The sequence below is a fragment of the Leptidea sinapis genome, chromosome 38 (assembly GCF_905404315.1).
Source record: "Leptidea sinapis chromosome 38, ilLepSina1.1, whole genome shotgun sequence".
Lineage (NCBI taxonomy): Eukaryota > Metazoa > Arthropoda > Insecta > Lepidoptera > Pieridae > Leptidea > Leptidea sinapis.
Window position 1 is genome coordinate 5,145,586 of NC_066302.1, and position 20,066 is coordinate 5,165,651.

Genomic DNA, 20,066 nt, shown 5'->3' on the forward strand with positions numbered 1-20,066 from the left:
GATCACCGCCGCCCACATACTCTTGCAACACCAGAGGAATCACAAGAGCGTTGCCGGCCTTTAAGGAAGGTGTACGCGCTTTTTTTGAAGGTACCCATGTCGTATCGTCCCGGAAACACCGCACAAGGAAGCTCATTCCACAGCGTTGTAGTACTACGGAAGAAAGCTCCTTGAAAACCTAATAGCATATTTTGTAGAATAGTTAAATCTCCTACTACCTTCGATTGACTCGCGAATAAATAATTTGTCAAATTATATAACATGTAACAATGCACTTCCGAAGTAAGAATACATAACATTGTTTTTACTTCAAAAATAAAATAATTAGATGCAGCATTAATGAAAACGATTTTATTATGCCGGTCGCGTTATCATGATATTCACGTAAGGGCGCCGAAACTCGCGATCGAAAGATCGCTGGCCTGATTTGCTGGGACTGACTGAGCGAGCAGCCTCCCTCAGTCAGTACGCAGCTTTTGACATGTATTCTTGTGGAAACAGCCTTTTACTGGACAATCAGACTCGGGTACCTCTAAGGTAGAGTTTGGCATAGTATCGTCATACGAAATCAAAACGGGATATAAGAGAAAAATTGAGAAATTTTGAGTCATTCAGCCCCCTGTAACTGATGTCATTTAAAAAAATGGCGCCTTAAAGAAAGCAGCTAAAAATTAAGTAAAGCTAAGAATATAACGCTAATGCTATAGCCTTGAAATGGTAAGTGATCACCATCAACTATGCACTGTTGCTAACACACAAAAGAAAACTACAAAACAACTGCTGATAATTTAAAAAGTAAACAGTCAAAAAATATCTAGCAAAGAATGCAATAAAATTTTAAATGATTGATTTACAACGATGTCAATTAGAAGGTTGGAATTGTACAAGAATTAATTGATTTTTTGTTACATCTTTCGCAAATAAGCTTTTAATGAACATCACATTGTTTTGTCATACCTGCCATGATCAGAATAAAAGATATCTCTTTTACCTATTCTGTGGCCATGACAGTTTCAAATCGTGTCATAAGAATATTACTGTTATGTTCGTTACAAAACAATGAGATAAATAAATTTCGATCAAGTAATGACTGCACAATGACATTAAATATTGAATTATTCTGTGATTCAAGTATAAAGTTTCGACCATTTTTATTAACCATGCTTTATAGACTAAACTTAAGTAAAGCTATCTGATGTAGTAATAAGCAACATTAAAATTTAAATTCGCTCGTCAGAATCAAATGAAAGTTCAATAGGTTGACAAGTTAATGGACCATTCGAGTTGTCGCAGAGACAAAAATAATAATTCGAACGACATTGTGAAAGTTGTGCGTTCGCGTTAATTACCTCGAGATTATAATTTTGTAACCGGTACCAAATATTACCAACGTAGTACTTTATTTATTTATTCTTAATAATTCATCAACAGTACACACATATAAGCTGATCTGTATTGTAATAGCTGTCATTGAAAATAATCTTTATCATAAAATTCTTTTTAAATATTTGTGTAATTTCATTTTAAGCGTCTTCACACACACATATGCCTCTTAGAGTTTACGTGTGTGTTATTATATTTTAAGCTATAAACTACATTGAATTTTAAATAAATATTAAAAAATAACAATTACATAAAACTATCTACTAAATTAAATTACTGATATTGTGAGTACGAATAACAACATTCATAGTTGCTGCTGTGACTAGTGTGCTAGTCATGTAAATATTACCTATGAAGTAATCTAAATTATACCTACGAATTAATCTAAATATTACCTATGAATTAATCTAAATATTACCTGTGAATTAATTTAAATATTACCTACGAATTAATCTAAATATTACCTACGAATTAATCTAAATATTACCTATGAATTAATTTAAATATTACCTACGAATTAATCTAAATATTACCTATGAATTAATTTAAATATTACCTATGAAGTAATCTAAATTTTACCTAAGAAGTAATCTAAATATTATCTACGAAGTAGTCTAAATATTACCTACTAAGTAATCTAGATTTTCAATTCAAATATATATTCGGAGATGATTGTAGAAATATTTAAATAGAATAATTTAAGCATCTGTTGGTCAATTCAACAATATTTTACGAAATAGGTTAGGTTAATGTGCAAATTTATCTAGTAAGTATTTAGTCGTCAATGGAACAATAGGTTGAACCATTGTCTCTCACCACCTCGGTTCGATCCTCACCCTCCACGTACCAATGTGTTTTTGGTTTTCCAATTCATAAGTATGTTTATTCGACGCTTTATAAGGTCGGTAACACGCTTGTGATTATCACCTTATAAGAGGTTATCACCTACCATCAGGTTACCGTATGCTCGTTTGTCCTTCTCATCCATAAAAAAAAGATAGGAATTTTGGAACTCAGACACGAATTATGTATCTTGTTGATTTGACCTTTTGTTTTACGTTTTATTAACTTTTTCCACCTAACATAAAACAAATTGTGAAATACTTAAGCTGTAAATATGCTGACTTCATAGATTGGCGTTGCATTTCTTGCTTATTATTCTCATTTAAACTCTGTTTTTCCGAAGTGATGATAGAAAATGGTAAAAAAAAAATTACGAGCGTAGAGTAAATTTTTACACATATTATCTGGATGTGTATACTCTGCATTGACGTACAACAATAATCAACTGGACTTGGATATGCTGTCATTTGGACAGTTGTTTACTGAATACAATTTGTCATTGCGTGGCGTTATACTCAAAGCGCGGTCGAAACACAACTGAACGAAAACTCTGCCTAATAGACGCGTAGATAGTAGATAGCGCAGAGTTAGTCTTCAGTCAATATTTGAGTGTGATTGTGATTCTAATTGTTTATGTCAATGACCTTCCACAGTCAGAATTACTAAGTAAATGTCATAAAGACAACTGTAGGCATAATTATAAAATTTCACTTGGCAGCGCTTTATTGTTGTTATTATAGTTTATTTTATGAAGGTCAAATCACGAAGTCGGACACAAAACAGCACTTGGCCCCGCTGCAGCTATCCATGCCACTGGGATTATAAAGAATCCTAAAAACTTGAAGAAATACCAAATACGAGTCTGCTTCCTATAACCGTGTTTCCTTCATTGTTATCAAATCAACATTCTAATATTACTACATTTTTTTCTCTGCATAAATATGCAGTAACAGTTTAAAATAAAATATGTTCTAGTTTGGTACTTAGATTTGGTAAGCTCTTGAACCTAATGTATATATCTAACCTCAATGACAATAAGATATTGCTATTAAATTATTTCAATAGCTATTACAGTACTTATAAAGTTGAATATTAAAAGAATAATGACGTTATAAGACCTTATAAGTAATAAAAACACTTTACAGTTTTGTTACGCCTTTGTCTTTATTCTAATGCGACTAAGTGGGCTAGTCTGGTGACATTACTGACTACCCACGTGGAACGTGCCATGGGAAATCAGGGGATAGAACACAATGAAGCAATAGATACATACAATGCCGAAAATGTACAACTTGCTATAATTATTATTCATTGTTAACTTATGATTATAAGAAAAAGCTTCAAAATTGTTTTTACCTCAAATGTTAAGTGCTCTAGAAATTACCAAATTATTGGATTCTTTCCTTGTCATTTGTTTGTAATTTTGTAATCTTTTTATATGAGTAATCAAATGCTTTATTGTGGACTGTTGTGCTTTGTTTTGGACTGGACTGCTTTTCTCACTGGGAGTACCATTATCCGACATTATTGGCGTTTGATATCAAAAACATGTTATTAAATTGTTTTCCTGAGCTTTTATACTTTTATATTTCACTGTTCTATTTAATTGGAGGAGTATTAGAATGGAGTAGCATGATATTATGATGATGAGATGTTTGCGAGTCCAACATTAGGTATTTTTTTTATGAAAATAAGGGACGAGGCGAGCCGACGCTGATGGTCATTGATACGACCTGCCCATTACAATGCAGTGACGCTCAGGATTCTAGAAAGACCCAAAAATTCTGAGCGGCACTACAACTAAGGTATACTCGTATTACCTTACATTTTTCCGTTGAATATAACATATGAAGCGCAATTGTGTCCTTGAGAAAAAAGCTATATTACATGATCTTACTTTTATATTTACTTTTAATTGGTAATAAAAAATTTCAAATGACGTTTAAAATGTAATTAATATACCTAACAGAAAATTTAAATTTAGAAGATGTAAGTCTGAGTTTGATTACGTAAACGTGTTCTCTACTAGCGGCCGTTTTCAATAACCTATCCATCCTTAGTTTAAGTTACTAGAGGTAGATATATCTATCCTTTTACGCTTACTTACATTTCAATAACCTATCGACATAAAGCATTGGACATAACTGTATTAGACATAACTATGGATAGATAAGATCTTGTCATTAAACGGTGACAGCAATGTATCCGTAAGTTAAACTAAGGGTAGATAGGTTATTGAAAACGGCCATAAATTAGCTAAAGTCAAAACGAATAGTCTCTTATACTTCATTTCCACTATAAGTACCCGGTTGATGTACCAAAATTTAATAATTGCATCCAGTTATATTCTCCGTTGTAGATAATCATAATACAGTTATCTCAGAATTTGTTTCACATAATATGCGTAACTAGAAATGGGTTTCCTTGGTCGTTGGTACACTTTATAATATCTCATAAACACGCAAACAATACGATGTTGTAAACTGTATTATATGAAGGTAAACTATATTACTACATATCTTAAAATGTTTATAATATAACCTAGTTGAGGAGCTCTGCTGTAAAATATTTATAATTACAATAACAGGCTAGAATAAATTTATAACTACTTTTCCTTTTATTTATAATACCTATTAAAAAAATTTAATGTGTCGTACAAAATAAATTAACATCTAAGGCCTATTATAATGTGAAAGATTATTTGAATGATAAAGATAGTTGGAATTTATGTTCTAAAATTTGTTAATGAATATTGTTATACTCATTTGAATGCTATTGTAACTTTTGTACTTCATCCTGACTTGCACTAAATAACTTATAAAGTTTTACAGTGAATAAAGATTTTTTGACTTTGACTTTATTCTGTATCTGTATAGTATACCTAATACATGTATAATTATAAATATTAATTGTTATATATTTTTTTCAAATTCAAATAGTTTATTTCTCAAAATAGGATAACTGCATCACTTTTTGAAGTCACAAGAAAATATACTAATAATAGAATAATACATACCTACTGTTTATAAATTAAATTAGTATGCAGACCTTAAAATTATTTACATTGCTTTAATCCCATGCACTTTTATCTGTTATATAATCTTTAATTGTATAATAAGCTTTTTTTTTTAAAGTTTCTGTTTAACAAATATTTTAAACTTTTTTAATTGTAGATTGCAAATTTCTTCAGGGATTTTATTATAAAAACGGACACATTGATGAATGATTTGTCTGTTTTCGTTAGCCTTGTGTGAATCAGAGCAAGATTATGTTTATTTCTAGGGGTTTTTTTAAACGATCTATATAATAATTATAGATTACCACAAACAACTATATCACAACAGAAAAAAAATGTGTTTTCTTTTTTAAATCGAGTTATTAAATCTTATGCGATGTATGCTTATACAACATGATCCCAGTAAATGTATAAAACAATTATGTTACGATATTTAAAAGAATTGTTGAAATTGATAAAAATATACATTATGATAAATAGACAATAAACAAAAATATATATAAACAAACGGCTATTAAATAAGTATTTTTTGAAACGAAATTTTATTTAAAAAGAAATACAGCCCGCTTAGTTTATCTAGTTTCTAATTTCGAATGAGTGGTAGTTTTTGACGTTCAATAAATGATTGTAAATCCTATTTTGAATTTAAATTTATGAATATGAATTTATAAATCGATAAGTTTATCTACAACTGCCATTAAATATAACTGTATAATGATTTTTCTGATCACGACGATACGGTAAATTTATATCTATATAAATACATCTTCCTACAAACTGGATTTAATTGCTATTAAAGTTAGGATCGTTAAAGCTAATAATAAAATTTTAAGACGTAAGTCATATCTTATGATAATGTTTACATATTACCTAGTACAACTACCACTGATCCTAAAATGACATTACAGGCAAATAAGTTATTATTTATTAAAGACATAATGACCGTTATAAGGGGTAACTAATGTCATTTATTGTTGGGGTCTTAATGCAATTATTTTTAAGTATATTTTAATCATTTCTACGGTTAACGAAATAAAAAGATTGTTAACATTATGGACAGACTAACCCACAATAAAATTAAGCAGACGCTATATTAGATTATTAAGATTATATATAATTTTTCATCTTCATATTGTAATGCTGAAGTTTGCATCATCAACCCACAAGATATAATTCTGATCTACAAGTAAGAAACCACAACTTCTTCACGATTATCACAGACGATTGTGTGATCAAGTAACTTACCTTTTTCTCCAATCTTGAATAAAGCTCCAGTCACACTGCTCTTCATCATCGAGCACTGTAGCCTCGTGATGCTCATCAGACCCATGCATAATCTCAACTAACTGTCGAGCTCTTTCGAAGTTTCCTTCGAACTCTACAATCAAAAATCCATCAGAACTCACTGTTTCTTTTAAATCTTTTTTATAGGTTGCATTGTTAATTGCAACAGTTCCTGAGATTTCTTGAACTTCTTCAGTCTTTATCTCACAATAAATTTCTTCTGGGACCTGTATTTCGGAAACTAGCTGGGTCCCTCCACCTTTATCTACATCAGCCTTAGATCTATCAACGTTTTCCATTTCTCCGTTTGCATAGATAACTTCTTCTGGATTACTCTCGGCCGGAACAACAGGGTTTTCTTCGTTGTGCTTCCGAATAAGCGAATCACCAAAATAAATTACAACTTTATTATTGTTTTGAGTTATTTTATTAGCTAGTCCACTAGTTGACTGTTGATTTTTATTTTTGTCCTGGCATAATCTTTTCGCTAACTCATCGTAGCATGGAGGACGATTGCTGAAAGACTTTTTATCACATTTATTTTCAGGTTGCTTCTTCTCATTACTTTGATAAACAGGGGGCTTACAACATTCATCGCTTTGTGAGTTCCAGGCTTTCGGTTCACTGTAGATGTGCTCCAAGGAAGTAGAGTTTTTCGCCAGTGGTATATATTTTTCATGGACATTCCTAGTATTAGAAGATTCATTTTTTCTGAAGTTCAAAACACTTTTTTTGTTAGTTTCTGATTCACTTAACTTTTTAGAACGAGAGTTGCCAAGTAGTTTAAATAGTTTATGATCACTTTGTTTCATTCTGTCTGAACTGGGAGCCTTTCGTATGCCATACGGTCCATTCTCCTCGACAGGTGGATACAGTTGTTCACAGCTGGTGGATTTATGTGTTGGAGCGCGTGTTTTGGCAGAAGCTGGTGGTTCTCGATTCTGCCAGTGACGGACAGAGAGTCTCGCAGCCCCTCTGATGAATTTCATGGGCTCCCACGCGTCAGCTTTTTTAAGAATAAAATTGTCACACATGTTGTACTTTTGCGGTGGTTTCCGAGAGTCGGCAGCACGGCAAGATTGTAGTTCGCGACAGAGAAAGCACGAACACCGCGCTGAACAAAGCATGACTGCTCGAGAGTGTCGACAACACTGTCTTCGTCTCGGCGTGGCGTGAACTCAGCCCTCCACCGGCAGTGCCACCACTCCAGTTACTTTTACGTACGAGCACGCTGCGCGGACGCGGCAGATTAGCGATACCGCTTCGGTTATCGTTGTAATGTGTTACACGGATTATGTTATGAACGAGTGTTGTGGCCGTAACTTATGTTTTAACAGGTGCCATAAAGTGGAGTGCCGCTTTCTAAATTTATGGCTGAAGATACAACACAAATTACTATTTGATTATTATTTACTATAAGAATACTAACAAAATGAAATGAATTAAGATTGATCAGGATACAATTATTAGTTATGAGATAACGGGGCTAGCACTAGGTCGTCTATCTGGTAGAAGGTCCAATTCTTTCTAGACAAGATGATTACATCATTAATTGGCTCACTAATCGGTTGCATATTATTTGAGATTAAATCACTTGTTTTTCTAAAGTTCTATCGATTTCTAAAAGCCACTTTGAATCAATGTATTTACTAATTTATTTTAAATAGTAGACACTTATACGTACTTGATGATGTACTGCCATGTAGAAGATGAATCTTTCGAATTTATGGAGATTTTAATTATTAGAGGCACATTTTTTACGTTTAAATATAATATGTCAATATACTTATCGCTGACTAAATACTAACAACGGTTTACAAATATATAACCTTGAAGTACGGGTTGTAAGTTTCGGATTAAAGTAACATACAATATGGTTTACAATATAATTCATAACTTGTAAGACAATGAAGCTGTTTATTTATGATATGCTGATTATATATGCATATATATGTTTTATTTAAGAAAATGGCAAAAAGTTTCTTGCTACTTCTTCTTACAGCTCAAACTTGTCCGAAGTGGTGGTTAATGGTAAAATAAAATTTATTTTAGCTTTATTTTATGACAAAATGTAATAATATTGATGAAACTTTTATGTATTTATCTATTTATTAAGTCTCAGTAATTCGAAATGAATACTTTTGACTTTAATGCTATCCCCAGGGAGCGTACATTTCATGCCGATGACAGGCGCATGACGCCAAGCTACATACAGGATGGAAAAAAACAATTTGGTTTTCATGACTATCTCTTCATTTAATTATGCGTGTTATTTAGAGATAAATTAATTAGTTATAATTTATAACTAACGTAATAGTTTCTGAAATATAAAAATAAGTATTTAATGGGTTGGAAACAAAATGCTTCATTGTGTAATATGGCATTAATTACTATCACTCAGTTTCGTCTTCTCCCTGGGTCAACAAGTTTGAAAAGAGCAATAAAGCATTTTGTTTCCATCCCATTAAATACTTATTTTTTATATTTCAGAAACTATTATGTTAGAATCATACGTTGATAGACTATCTGTCACAACGTTTTTTGAAACATCCTGTGTGTCATTATGATGAAACGGGCATGAAATGTACGCTCCCTGGCTATACCCTTATCTATCTGCCCACGAATCTATGGACTTAGCACTGTATACATGGAAAATATAGTCACTGCTTGTTCTAACCACTTGATGTCGGCTGTCTCTTAGAGGAGGCCATTTCTCCTAAAAATTACTATATTGATGATATATAAATGACTTCCGATCTGGGCTAGATGGCTAGTCTTCCACACAACTTTTGATAGTCCTGAGCTTCTTAGCAAAATTAAACTTAATGTTCCTACTCGTAGTTTTAGCAAAACCGGCGTTGTTTAGCATCGAGTCCAGTCACACTTACTACTGGAAAAATTGCTTTCTATACGCTTTATATTAGCTTCACTTGTATGTTTGTATGTTTGTAACCGACTTTTTTGGGTGCGATTTTGACCCATTTTGAACGGCTAGATTTCGTTCAAACTTTGTAGATTTATCGAGGACCGATGACATTACAATAATTTGATAAAATTATTCAATTTTTCATTTTGCAAAATATGATTTTTGTTAATTTAAGTATATAATTTTCATCTATAGTCGAGAAGGCAGGAATTGATGTTAAAGTACTTAATAGTTTTAAAAATACGTTTTTATAGAAAATTTAACAAATAAATGAAAAATAAATAATAATAATAATATAATAATAAATTTAGATTCAAAATAGTATAAAAAAAATATATTATATATTTTATTGTAAAAAAAAGCGTGGGGTGTAGAAGAATTATTATTCTAATAATATCTTAAAAAGCACACCACGCTTTTTTTACACTAAAATATTTTTTTTACACTATTTTCAATTTAAATTCATTTTCAATTTTTTAATTGAATTTTATATAAAGCGTGCTTTTTAGTTTTTTTTAACTATTATTTATTTTCCTCGTTGCATGCGGCAGTTCAACAAGCTTAACCAAAACGACCAATTTGACCTTTTTGCTTGTAGTCCTCGTGTAGTTAAAAATGTGCTTACTAAAGACAGTGTCAATGTAAGTCTAACATGAAAAGAAACAATTAAGCTAATCTCATAAGTTAGAACCTATTTTTTATTACATTATTGTTTGTGATAAATATAAGTCTGAGCTTCGGTAATTTAAAAATATGTTTTAAAATTGCCGAAGCTCGTATTATGATATGTGGAAGCTGTAATAAACATTTGTTGATGTACACAACAAATGTTTGTAAAAGTAGCTGTAAGTTTCTCAAATAAGAGGCCAGAGTTTCGGTGACCAGAGTCTTACTGGAAAGGTATAAAAGCGTAAACTAACAGGTTTCATAATACGGTCATATTCAGTATACAGATCTTGATACAGTTTGGGTGAAATTTACGGCTATTACACGTGACTAGACAATAATATTGAAAATTTATTGCATAAATACGAGTTGTTAGTTGGTTGATAAGCTTCTTTTTTTATGAAAATAAGGGACAAGACGAGCTGGACGTTCAATTGATGGTAATTGATACGCTCTGCCCATTACAATGCAGTGCCATTCAGTATACTTGAAAAGCCCAAAAATTCTGAGCGGCACTACAACTGCGCTCGTCACCTTGAAACATAAGATGTCAAGTCTCATTTGCCCAGTAATTTCACTAGCTACTATTACTTCCAATAAGTGACTTTATATCCAATTTTAAATAAAAATACTTGAATTTGAATATAAATTTTAATATGAGGTCTAACAGCGCTCTACCACCCACACCTTTTATGGTCTTTCAAAGAGGATGTGTTGGCAATCCATCGATAGTACGATTTACGTACAGATGACTGTGAGACCTTTGTCAAAGTCAAAGTTCTTTATTTGCCAGAAACATTCACAAGTAAAGTTCTTACTTAAGGCGAAGAGTAAGCAGAAAACACGCAAACATGGTGTTTTTAGACAAGTTTTGTGGCGAAAGTATAGCATTTCGAGCTATGAACACTACTTAATCCTGTTACACATATCCATAAGTCTTATTTGTAGGTTGCTAATGCTTGCTGTTGGTTATAGTTAACACTGCCGAGCCTTTTTGAACTACCACTTTTCTTTGAAGTTAAACAAGTTTTTTGGCTTTTTGACGCATTTTTTTGGTACTTCTCTCAGAAAAGTTATTCTTATAGCTTGTACTTTTTTGTGTAGGTTCATTTATTCAGATTATTATTGAATAACGAGAATTGTAAGCATATAAACAGATTTCCAAGCAAGAATTTTGAAAATATTGGCTTTGTTGCATAGATGGCGGGCCGGCAGCCGTGAACTCACATCGCTCAAGGTCGCTGGCATTTAGTGTCGCCTTAAGAGTAGGCACATGTTTCGTCTTGACAGACATGCAAATATATCAGTGGTTTCGTTTTATAATATTATACTATCAATAATTACTGCTAAAATTAATTTGACCAATGTAAAGCCATACCTAAAAGACCCTATAATATACAATTACAATAATAAATTAAAGTTTTTGAAGTGTTTGGAAATTAATCGACGGTTTCACACCAAGTTTGCATAAGACAATCATTGCAATTCTGTTTTCTTTAAAATCCATTATTATGATTTAATATTAACCTCAAAAAAATATGTAAAACGGCGGGCACTGATCGAAGTTTCTAATAGAATAATGAACGCTTTGATTTGATTTAAAAAAATGAAAATTAGTACTTTTAAAGTTGTAACAATATCTATCGCTAGAGTATTTAGTATACGACCTGTATAGCCGAGTGGTTAGCGATCCTACCTACTAAGCTAGAGGTCCCGGGTTCGAATCCCGGTAGGTGCAAGCATTTATATGATGAATATGGATGTTTCTTTTCCGAGTCATGGATGTTTAAATGTATTTATTTATGTTTAAGTAAGTATATTGTATTAAATATATCATTGTCTATAGATGACTCAGTTACCCATAACACAGGCTATAGATGCTTAACTAATTAACTGCAAGATAATTTGTGTAAAAAGTGTGTGTTAATATTTAGTACTTTGACCTCAATCAATACAGTAACATTGACTTAATTATTATTATTCAGTTAAGAAAACCTCCTGATGTTAAATGATCACTCAAAGCCATCACACACTTTCCATTAATAACCCTTAAATAAATCGAAAATTGCTGTTAGATACTTCAGTGCTATTAGAAAAGCTGTATTATAATGTATGATGTACTTCGGTAAAGCTAACTTAAATCTAAATTAGCAAATAACAAAAAAAAATCTTAATTCGTTAATAATATTTTAAGTATTGCATTAGGTAAAATTATTACAGTAATTATGCTATAAATATTTAACACGGGGTGTGTTCCGAAGATGATTCCTGCCGCCGAATTCCACCTTCGCATGACACGCCACAAGTTAGGATATCATCCCCACCATTTAGCTGTGTGGCGGTCCTCCACAGTGCGATTTTCAAGGAGCTTTCTTACACGTACTACAAAGCTGTGGAATGAGCTTCCTTGTTTCTGGGACGATACGACCTTCAAAAAAATCGCGTACACCTTCCTTAAAGGCCGGCAACTGTGGCAATTGTGGGCGGCGGTGATCACTTAACACCAGATGACCCGAACGCTCGTTTGTCTTCCTATTCCATAAAAAAATTATCTGTATCTATCAATCGTAGTAAAGATGAAAACACTAAACATCAATACTTTGCCCAGGATTCACTCAACTTTATAATTGATATCGTGTTATCTTCTAGATAATTTAGGTGTGTGTATATATGTTTAGCTGCTAATACCCTTTTTCGCGATAGATAGATATATAATTCAGAATTAATATAATTATTGTCATACTATTCTTTAGATATTATTAAATCGTACACATTAAATAATTTTTCAACTATTTCTTTTCTTTTTTTTTTATATGAGAGGGGGCAAACGGGCAAGAGGCTCACGGGATGGGGAGAGGTGAGGCAACCGCCCAACAGGTGTGTCAAGAAATGCGTTGCCGGCCCTTAAAATGGGAGTATGCTTTTTTCTTGAAGGTCCCTAAGTCGTTTTTGTTCGGGAAGACCGCTGCCGGTAGTTGATTCCATAAAGTGGCTGTGCGAGGCAAGAAATTTCGAACAAAACTCGCGGTTGTGGAATGCCAGACGTCTACGTGATGCGGATGGTACTTTGCACGTAATGTCCGGTGGTGGAATTCGGCCGCTGGAATCAACCCGAACAGCTCCTCTGAGCACTCCCGTCGGTAAATGCGGTAGAAGATGCAGAGAGAACCCACATCTCTACGCAATGCTAGAGAATCAAGCCGATCGGAGATGACTTGATCGTCGATGATTCGAGCCGCTCTTCGTTGTATGCGGTCAAATGGAAGAAGCTGGTACTGGGGAGCACCCGCCCAGAGGTGAGAACAGTACTTCCATGTGAGGCCGATTTTGCGCCTTATAAAGTTGCAGGCGGTGGCTTTTAATGAAGTACTGTCTCGCCTTACTGAGTACACCAAGCTTTTTTGAGGCCAGTTTGGCCTTCTCTTCCAAGTGACCACGGAACTGAACGTTATACTTATGTACCAAAGGAAAACCTAGTTTTTTTAGTATTTTTCCTGTGCGTTTTCTTTACATTTGTTGTTGCAAAACTAGAAACACTGCTAAGAAGCCTATGCAAAAGAATCGCGGACTACTTGTAATAAAATATAGTTAATTTGAAATTTTGTGTCCAACAAAAGTCCTATATACAGTAAAAGCTATGTATTCCAGAAAATATTTACGAAACATATACCATGTTTCGTAAATATGCCGCGAATACAGAAACCGTGAAAATGGAATGGTAATTTATACGGGACTAGTTGACCCGACAGACGTTGTTCTGTATATAATAAATAAAATACTGTTTTTTATGAATTTGTCAATAATATTTCATAACATCAATAATTATTTCGTAAAATATGATCCCTGTTGTTGTAATGAAATTGTTTTACAGCCGAACTAAATTCTGTCATAGAAAATATGTCTATAGAAAACAAATATCGGACGACGGGGTACACATCAAAGGAAAAACAAAATTGTTGTTTTTATTTAATTCCGTACACTTTCATATTTATTCACCTTTTAAACCTTCCCTGGACTTCCACAAATAATTCAAGACCAAAATTAGCCAAATCGGTCCAGCCGTTCTCGAGTTTTAGCGAGACTAACGAACAGCAATTCATTTTTATATAGATATATAGATTATAGTGACACAGATACGATCCTAAGGGACAAAATAAATAACAAATATATAAAAAAAACAATTTTATTGAAGACTTTGACCATACTGATTGATTATGATCTTCAGGCTAAAGTTTTAAGAATTTTGCAACTTTTTCTTGCTGTAAAGCTCTTTCAAAAGGTTTTTTAAGGTCTATTTTACTTTTTTATTTGTCCATTTGGCACCGCCTTTAAAAAGGATATTGAGTTGGATACCTATTGAAATCCTAATTATTAATAATATGTTTGTATTGATGTATGGATTAGATCCCCGAATATAGGTAAAGGGTCCCATTTTTTTATCCGCGACTATGAAAACGCGAATAAGGTAATAAAAACTAGATACTTAGATGACGTAGTGAGGTTTCTTCTGGTGTGTAATAAGAAACAAGAGAAAGTCTATCATCGGATGCTAATACAGACATCGATTATGAAAATCCTTTAAAGCTCAATCTATATAAAGCTGGATTCTAAAGTCAAGTGTATTCTCAAAACGCATACTTGAGCAGATTTATTCGACATTTGAGCAATGCAATGTTCCTGGCTGGTCATCTGCAAATTATGAGATGCACTCGTGAGCCGTGTCTTCAATTAGTAATCGATGCGAGGTGAATGGAGCCGTTACATGTTCTAATTATAGAAACAGCTTTAAAATCGAGTGCATTAGCTCCGACCGATGCAGATATCTATATGTTTGAAGCGTTTAAGCATAAAGCAATCATATATCGTGAACTTATAATGTAAAATAACATAAAATGTATGTTATTTTCGTCATGAGCTGTATCCACTGTAAGCGATTTAATCTGAGTATTTTCTTTACATTTAAATACAAAAGGATTGTGTCGTTTTATGAAACTACGGTAAAAGTGAAACTATTATTCACCATATAGACGTTTGACTAAAAATTTTGGAATAATATTCCATTAAGGGTATAAAAATCGCTTTATCAATCTTAATTTTATACTTGGAAAATTGGGATGATAATGGGAAATAATAAAAGTAGACTATGTCTCCAACTAAATGAGTAATAGTGTTTACACAACACGGTCAGCTGCTGCGAACTATAGGCGCCGCCCGATCGTCACGCGACATGCAGCACACAGACGAAAAAGTTTCACTTTAAAAACTTTTAAAAGGATTGAAACGCGTGTAATTTTAACTGTTTTTTACATTAAATTTTGCGTAAAAGTTACATTTTTATTATACTTACGTATGCTGACTACGGGACTGAAACTGAAGGGGACAGAAGATGAAATGAGTCAAGATACTACATTTAGAGGTGGTATTGCTATAGAGTGATAGACAGATGGTTTTTGGCAAAATTTATTGACAGTGTCCTCTTCTTTTTTGGTATGCGTAGTTGTGGGTTTTAATTTGATATTTGTTTCCGAGTCATGGATATTTATATGTATTTATGTATATTTAAGTATATATGTATTAAATATATTGCTGTCTTATACCTATAGTACAGGCTATGCCTAGTTTGGGGCAAGATAATTTGTGTAAAAGTGTGTCAATATTATTATTTAGAGATTATTGGATGAGGTGTTAGATTATTTTAGCCCGTCTTCTCTATTGTTAGCTAAAACAATAATAATAATGTAACTAAAACGCACATTTAATGTAAAATCACAGCTACAATTCAAAACAACACGCGTCTTAATCCTTTCAAAAGTGTTTTATTTAAATGTAATCTTGGTACATGTTTTTCTTTCTCATGCGAATTTAGTAAATATCTAAATATATATAAGTAGACTAGTTTAGAGGAGGCTTTTTTTGCACAGGATGCTAGTTAGGATGGTACCAAGTTTTTTTTGCCGTGAAACATTATCGTGTTTCACTTTGAAGGGTGCCGTAGCTGGTGAAATATCTCTGCCAATAACACAGATCATCTGGTCTCTCAAAATGACAAGCGCAGTTGCGATGCCTGTCGGAAATTTAGGTTCAACCAAAAACCTGAGCGGTACTGCATTGTAATGCGCTGGGTGTAGGTAATCACTTAGCATCCTACGAACATCTCGTGACTTTTGTCATACGAGTAAAAGCAAAAAAAGACCTTCGGGTGTCCATATCTATGAAATTGTATATATGACATAGGAATGTATAAAAAAGCGCGTGCCAAGTTGCAAAAAGCAAAAGTCTCGTTATTATTATAACAGGGGCGGCGGCAGTGGCGTAACTATACCATCTGGGGCCCGTGGCAAATTCTTTTGATGGGGCATGTAGTCCTCACGCTAGCCCAATGCGTATTGGAGACTTCACATTCATCCATAGAACAATTATGTTAAGTCTGGAAAGAGCTCAAAGAGCTATCCTGAAGATAATGTTTTGCAAACCTAAACAATTTTCTACCAACCTACTTTACTCAGAATGCCAAGTTTTAACGGTCCGGCAACTATATACTCTTCGGAGTATATTACGAAAATATGCGACCCTATCCCTCAACGTGACTGTTCTTGGATGACGCCGCACCCAAATATGTCCCATAATAAAATGTAAAACGGCCTTCGCGAAACGTCAATATGATGCTCTCTCCTCTAAGCTATATAATAAGATTCATGAGAAGACTTTTATGTACACACTAAGCAATTTCGAGGTAAAAAAGAAAACCACCGCCTATCTTAAACAATTATCATATTCAGAAACGGAAAGTTTACTCTAACCTACTCACTAAGTATTAAACGCACACACACACACACACGCATACATTTTATTTCTATTTATTATTAATTATTTCATTGGTCATTGTCATTTGTCGAGGAATCACTGACCCCGAAGATACAGTTTTAACTAGTTTCGGGGTCAGAGGTCCACCCATTTTAATATCACTGCAAAACCGTTTTCCAATGTAATTATTATTACAATTAACGATAAAAAGATGTAAATAATTAATATTATAAAATAAATATTGTACATTTAGTAAATTAAGTTACGTGCAGTGAGTGGAAGAAAAAGATGAAATAAAGTATTATTATTATTATTATCCATAAAAAAAGGCATAAAAAGGCATTTATTTTCTCAAAATTGATTCCTTTAGAATTCTTTTTGATGTCATTTCTAATAACTACTAGATACTACTACCGCTTCGGAAACAAATGGCGCTCTGAGAGAGAAGAAGCGGCGCAAGAAACTCTCCCAACATTCTTTTTTTGCGCTCTTTTCAATAAAAATATACAATATTGTACAGTCATTTCTATTGCTATAAAATAATCACTATCTAGTCCCAGGCTGTCCGATCATTTAGATATTCAGCAGTGGAGTAATCCTTTACGACAGAGCCATTTTTTTATAAAACATTTAAATTTATTTATAGATAATGCCGGAACAGTGGCTGGGACTTTATTATAAAAGTGTATGTACATTTATACAATATCTCAATGCATTTATCATGTATTCGCTAGCTTTTCATATCAACATCTTTTTGTTTAGGTTGAAATGCTTAACGATTAACTTGAAATTGTTTTATAGTATTTAGTTGCCTCACTTTGGATTTTAAGCAGAAATTATACAAATATACTTTTCAAATAAAATTAATTACTCAGGTACAGTGTAAAAAAATATTTTTGCCTTGTGACCGGCCTTGTGGGCCGGGGCCCTCTTGGGTCAGGGGACCGTGGCAGCCCTGCCACCCTATTGTTACGCCACTGGGCGGCGGTAATTACTAACCATCAGATAAGCCTCGTAATTTACCTTTTACTAAATACTAACGGGCTTCGTTTCACGGACTTTACTTTCCTAGGTACCTATTGATGAGTTTGTTGAGCGTAGCAACACGAAACTGTCTTAATCAACCTCGAAAATGTCAAATGAGTTTTGATTATAAGGCATAAGCTTACATACAGTTCGAAAATAATACATTACCTACCTCTTGCTCAGTCACATATTAATTCTGTACTATTTAATGTGATAATAAGGTAAGAGATGATTGATGCCGCTCAGGATTTTTGAAAAACCCAATAGTTCTGAGCGGCACTAATATATCGCTCGTCACCTTGAGATATAAGATGTTAAGTCTCATTTGCCGAGTAATTTCACTAGCTACGGCGCCCTTCAGACCAAAACACAATAATGCTTACACATTACTGCTTCACGGCAGAAAAAGGCGCCGTTGTGGTACCCATAATCCGGCCGGCATCCTGTGCAAACTGGTAAAATAGTTAGTAAAGTAGTTTACCTGTAGTTCATAAGCGGTGGCGATAGTTAGTGCAATCTTAAAACAAACGTTGATGCTGTTCCCGCCTCAGATGCAGATGAGAACATGACGTTGAAATACAACAATGGAGAAATAATGGACTTTCCCTGATCATTATGGGATGAGAACAGTTCAGCTAATTGTGTTTAATTTGAACAATACCCGCGCTTTATGCAATGAAAGTAAATGTTACTCAAGCAGTTTTCAAAATGAAAGTAACGGTTACAACATAGATATGATTATGTTTAATTACAGTTCACAGGAATTGTTTTGTTTACACCTCAGGCAACTTTTATTTCATGTGTCTAAATGTGTCTATCGTGTTTTAATTGGGAGGGTTTTCTATAATCGCCTTTGCAGGCGGGTTGGTGATCGCAATACAAATTTAAGAAAATTGTCAAAAAAATCAAAATATAAAAATCGTGTGGACCACCCTTAACATTTAGGGGGATGAAAAATAGATGTTGTCCGATTCTCAAACCTACCCAATATGCACTCAAAATCTTATGAGAATCGGTCAAGCCGTTTCGGAGGAGTTCAAAGTTTAACACCATGACACGAGAATTTTATATAGATTATCGTGTTTTGGATGCGTAAACCTTTAGAGCTTGAACCCATTGTTTGTGTAAGGATGCTTCGTGAACACGATGGTAGTGATCACTATTTAATATATATATATTTTATACTTTTATATGAAAGAAAACCAACCCAAAAGATATAGTCTTATCTTGTATGTTTAAAATAGAAAGGACAAAGAACAAAACACGAAAGAAGTAAAGAACTGGTGTCCTATAAATAGGAAACGAAATCAGAGAAATAGCAGAAACAGGAGAAAAGTTGTGGACAAGAATTGCAAGTGAAAGAAACGAATGGAAATTAATGGAGGAGGCTTTTACCGCTAAAGGTGGTCCTTATATCAAAAGTAATGAGTAACAACAATTATTTACAAAATTAACAAAATACGTTTATTTAAAACAATGAAATCAAATATATAAAATTCTCGTGTCCTGGTGTTAAACATTGAACTCCTCCGAAACGGCTTGACCGATTCTCATATAATTTTGAGGGCATATTGGGTAGGTCTGAGAATCGTACAACATCTATTTTTCATCCCCCTAAATGTTAAGGGTGGTCCACACGAAATTTTATTTTTTATTTTTTTGACATTTTTTTTTAAACTTGTTTGATTTTGAGTCAGCATTAAAAATACACACAACTTCAAATTTTCACCCATCTACGATCAACAGTTACTTTTGTATCGCGATTTTAATATCGGCATTACAACGTTTGCTGGGTCAGCTAGTATTAAATAACATTTTTAAGGAAATACATACATAGATGTAAGGAAATAAAGCTCTAAATAAATAGAGAATAAGAGTCATTTAACTTGCATTTCCCGTGCAAGCTACATACAACCTTTAGAATTAACTTTATCGTGGATTGTATTAAACACTATCAGATACGTACTTCAACAAACCAGCCAAGTGCGAGTCCAATTTTTATACAAAAAAAAATATTTAATAAATAAAATTATGTTTTTTTTATGAATTGAAATGTCACTATCACAAAGGCCAATCGAAGTAAAGAAAGTTCTCGCGCACGTAGCGGTAATCGTCACT

General features: G+C 33.2%; 1 protein-coding gene across 3 annotated transcripts in view; it reads right to left on the bottom strand.

The window, feature by feature from the left end:
• The window catches only part of LOC126975822 (ankyrin repeat and BTB/POZ domain-containing protein 2), a 108,641-nt gene that overhangs the window by 50,718 nt on the left and 37,857 nt on the right, over window positions 1-20,066 (bottom strand). For 2 of the 3 annotated variants that reach the window (XM_050823846.1, XM_050823845.1), the window contains exon 1: window positions 6,488-7,653. The exons of the other annotated variant lie outside the window; for it this stretch is intronic. In XM_050823846.1, coding sequence (XP_050679803.1) covers window positions 6,488-7,653 — 1,166 coding nt within the window. Of the gene's footprint in view, window positions 1-6,487; window positions 7,654-20,066 lie in introns of those variants that run through there. 3 annotated transcript variants of the gene reach the window in all.